Source organism: Mus pahari, chromosome 2, assembly GCF_900095145.1.
Source record: "Mus pahari chromosome 2, PAHARI_EIJ_v1.1, whole genome shotgun sequence".
Lineage (NCBI taxonomy): Eukaryota > Metazoa > Chordata > Mammalia > Rodentia > Muridae > Mus > Mus pahari.
The window spans coordinates 41016811-41021526 of NC_034591.1; the positions used below are offsets into that span (position 1 = coordinate 41016811).

At 39.8% G+C, this 4716-nt stretch overlaps 1 protein-coding gene across 1 annotated transcript in view; it reads right to left on the reverse strand.

Moving 5' to 3' along the window:
- Positions 1–4716, reverse strand: part of LOC110316747 (F-box/WD repeat-containing protein 1A-like) — a 22303-nt gene that overhangs the window by 2729 nt on the left and 14858 nt on the right. The window contains exon 3 of the mRNA XM_029535264.1: positions 945–1054. Within this exon, the coding sequence (XP_029391124.1) occupies positions 945–1054 (110 nt within the window). The remainder of the gene's footprint in view (positions 1–944; positions 1055–4716) is intronic.

The window sequence follows — 4716 nt, forward strand, 5'->3', positions numbered from 1 at the left end:
CACACACACACACACACACACACACACACACACACACTAACTTTCATAAATCATCATGGAGGTCTATGCCCTCATAGGATTCTTTCCAATCTATGTGAAAAGGCAGACCACTACTGTGCAGGTCTGGTGTAGCTAATCAGAGCTGCTGAAGTTTCAAAAGTGTAATAATTGCTTCAAGCCTGGAGTCATTGTCCCCAACACTCCAGCCCTTTCTCTGGCTCTTTCATACCACTTACCCGTCCTTGCATTATGGTTCCTTGAGACTTGGACAGAGTGGCATAAATGTCTTTTTTGAGACAGAATATTAAACAGTCCCTTATTCTCAGCACATTGGCCAGCTAGGAGTCTGCCACATACTATTCTAAGGGATGGGAGTATATGAGTGAACAGAAAGGAGAGGGATTTCTTTTCATGAAAAGAATTTTTCATAAGAAAGGATTTTATTTCATAAAAACAAACTTGAAAAATACTCAGTGTGTTAAAAACTGACAAAAGGAGAAATGTATTTGCTCTCTCCCACTCTAATGTATTTAGTATTCTTGAGAATTTATAGATAATATGAATTCACAGTCAAAAATGCAAATATAGGTGGAAACTGTGACCTGTTCGCTGTAATTGCAGAGCATTGGGCTATACTGGGAATTAGTGGCTTGCTGGATGATGGATATGACAGCAGTCTTTCAGTTAGTGAAATGCCTATTGAAGCTTAAAAGGAAGAATAAGACAAGGGGGAACTGAGCCCTTTTGTCTTCAAAAGAAGAAAAAAAAGCTTTACAACAGTATACTGAGGGGAACTGAATTCTACACTTTTAACTCCATTAATCTCTTTCAGGAAAATCTACCTTATTGCCAAACATCTTGATAGGCACTGCAGGAGAACGTATTATTTCTTCAAATTGAAACCAACCCTTTCATTATCCTAAGGTTGTACTGATATGGTTTACCTTCACAGAATCACCAAGACCAGTCCACAAGGACGATCCCAAAATGGCACAATTGGAAAAAGCAAAGTTTTTTGCCTTAAAGGGCAATTTCTCTTCATTATTTCTTTTTTCTAAGAGCAGTGGTCCATAGAAGATGTAATCAGTATTTTTGAGAATTTTTGTGCACAAGTGCTTATTCCTGGGATATAGATACGTTCTGGAAATTGCTCCATTGAGCCTCTAGGGTAGCTTGATCTTAAAGTTAGCATACATTTTGTGATGGTAAAAATCTCAACAAAACTGGGACAAAAGGAAAATGCAATGAAAACTAACACCCCTAAAGCCATCAGTCAAATAATTTCCAGTCTTAGACTTCAAAACTTTCTATGCTTAAAATAAGGCAAGAAAATAGCACATTCCGCTCACCAAAGACTCCTTCCTCTAGAAAATATCCAAAATCCTGGAAGTCTTCACCCTTGTAGTATTAAAGCATAAAGCTATTAACAGATTTCTTTTGATATAGGCCATCTTATGAATACTTCATTATCAATCATTGATTTCCTTTTGAAAACTCTTTAACAGATGATTTTTTTGGGTGGTGTATAGTTAATCAACTCATTATGGTGTTCCCTAAAAGGCCAATTATATTAGACATCACCTTCAAAAAGCCTTGCTGGCCTGTTATGGAAAACGGCTGTTTTCTTGTAGGTCGAGTACTTTCTGCCAGTCTCCTTTTCCACAGTTGGCTCATATCTGTGAGGTGTGTGGGAATGGATGTGGCTCAGTTCCATCACTTTAATGGTGGGGATCACAGACAAAAAGAGTACAAGATCTCTGATGCCAACAGCAAAGAGGGGGCCAAGCAGGGGGGACAGATGCTGCTGCTGGCCTAGTACTTTGTCTTAAAAGTGTAGCCCAGATTTCCTCAATTATGAATCACTTATGTATGAAAAATAACTAAGAAATACTGATAACGAGTTGCCTCACATTGCCTTGAATTTGTTCAGATATATTAACACAAAATAGAAACTACACACATCTGATTTTGATGTAAAAACACAGAATTAAATGAAGGAATGGAGTAGCATATTAGTAAGAAGAAAATTTATAGGATTCAAATCTTAAATTTCTCCATGATTTTGCCTTCAGTAAGTATTCTGAGAGATAGAACTGGCAGCAAGATTAATCCAGGATTTAGTTTCTTGGTGAAGCACCAAGAAATGAAGAACATTAATTATTAATTACAGAATTTTAATTACAAAGTCAAATGAATTTTTTTGTTATGCTTTGTGGCCTTTTAAATCATGAATATGCAACTAACTGTACCATTGACCCGCAGATTTTAGGACTTAAACTGGTCTTACACATGAATCAGATAGAAGTAACTTGCAAAAATATCTTCTTCTGTTGTCTTGGCTTTTATTAATAATCATATTTCAGGTGTCATATGGCCAGAGTTAGGAGCAATAACACCCTGTAACAATGACAGATGTAAACAAAGCAATAGCAACAAACACACTTCTTGAAACAATTTAAGAAAGAAATTTGCATTAATGAGCAGAAAATGTCACAAGTAAGATCTGTTCCCCTGGAGCTCAGAGTTGGGAGTCCTGTCAGTCTCAAGAAAATAATAATTCTGACTCAATTGTAGTAATTCCTCCTTCTCTTCTTCTTCTTCTTCTTCTTCTTCTTCTTCTTCTTCTTCTTCTTCTTCTTCTTCTTCTTCTTCTTCTTCTTCTTTCTTCTCCTTCTCCCTCTCCTTCTCCTTCTTCTACTTCTTCTTCTTCTTCTTCTTCTTCTTCTTCTTCTTCTTCTTCTTCTTCTTCTTCTTCTTCTTCTTCTTCTTCTTCTTCTNTTCTTCTTCTTCTTCTTCTTCTTCTTCTTCTTCTTCTTCTTCTTCTTCTTCTTCTTCTTCTTCTTCTTCTTCTTCTTCTTCTTCTTCCTATTTATCTTCTTCCTTCTCCTTCACCTCTTTTTCCTTCTCTTCTCTCACCACCACCCCCTTCTCTGTTTTCTGTGATAATGTTTTATACTGTAGCCCAGACTAGCCTGGAACACAGTACCCTGCTCATAGTTTGGTCTCAAACTATTGACAATCCACCTGCTTAGGCACCTATGTGTTTGGATTCTGAACAGACTTATTTCCCATTAATTCAAAATTTTTATGGGAAATGGTTGGCTTAAGATTTGAAAGGGGGTGATAAGTAATTTTTCCCACAGATTTCCTAGAGAGGTTTAGGGAAGGCACAATAGAAGAGATGTATGGCAGATGGAGTGGGGCTAGCAAATACCAAGACAGAGGACTCTGAGACAGGTTATCTAGAGGGTAAGCTCAGATTCTTCTAGGGAAAAGGCTATTGATTCTGAGAAGGACACATATCATAATCAACGATGTGTTCCCAACATAGTCTCATCCCAGCCCCAGGCCACCCACCCTAAGTGTGGCAGCCCAATCGCAATGGACTTATTGCTATATTGATGTTTCCTTAAATGATGCTGGTTTGGAAGTTGATGCTAGGCACACATTGCCAGGGGACAGAGGACAGATGAGTTCCTATAGAGCTGCACTCATAACAAGTGACTTGTTAAATCAAGTTTGAATGATATAACACTCTGATAAGTTTGAAATTCTCCAAAGGAAAAAAAAGACAAATTTTAAAAGAAAAGGAGAGAATATCCAGGATTAAAATCTACAGAACTCAAGAAGGTTAACAAGCCCAAGGACCCAAATGAGGATGCCTCAATCCTACTTGGGGGGGGGGGGGAGAAGAAACTAATCAAAGTGGGGGAGGGGTTGAGAGGGAGGGAGGTACCTCTGTGGGAGAGGGTACAGGGAGGTGAAAGGTGAACATGATCAGGTATTGGGGAGTAGGGACAGGAGTAAAGCCCTGAGGGCCAGCCTAAAGAATGGAAATGAGCAACCTTAACCTTGGGAGGTAGGAGGTAGAGGACCTGGTAGAATGTACCAGAGACTTTGGTAGGTAAGAGACTCTAAGCACTCAAAGGGAGGGGCCTTAGATGAAATGCCCTATAGTGGGGTACAGGAACTTGTATAGCCCATCTCCAGCAGAAAGCCAGGGCATCAAGTGGAGAGATGGGGTTGGATTCCCACAGTCAAAAACTCTGACCAAGAATTGTTCCTGTCTAAAATAACTGTAGGAACAAAAATGGAGAAGAGACTGAGGGAAAAGTGGTCCAGTGACCTAACCAAATTGGGATCCAGATCAAGGGGAGGCTCCAAGTCCTGACACTATTACTGATGCTGTGGTGTGCTTACAGACAGGATCCTGGCATGACTGCCCTCTGAGAAGCCCAACAAGATGCTGAAAGAGCCAGATACAGATAATTATACCCAACCAATGAAAAGAAGCTGGTGATCACTGTAGTTGAATTAGAGAAAAGCAGGAAGAAACTGAGGAGGAGGGCAACTCTATTGGAAGACTAGCAGTCTGAACTGACCTGGACTGCACAGATCTCTCAGACACTGAGCCGCCAATCAGACAGTAAACACCAGGCAATATGAAGCCCCAAACACATATGCAGCAGGTGAATGCCTGGTCTGGCCTCAGTAAGAGAAGGTGCACCTAACCCTCAAGAGACCCGAGGCCCTAGGGACTAGAGAAGTCTGGTAGCATTGGGGGTGGAGATCCTCTTGGAGATGCAGGAGGAGGAATGAGATGAGGAACTGTCAGAGGATAGACCAGGATAGGAATAAAGACTGGACTATAAAAAGAAAGAAAGAAAGAAAGAAAGAAAGAAAGAAAGAAAGAAAGAAAGAAAGAAAGAAAGAAAG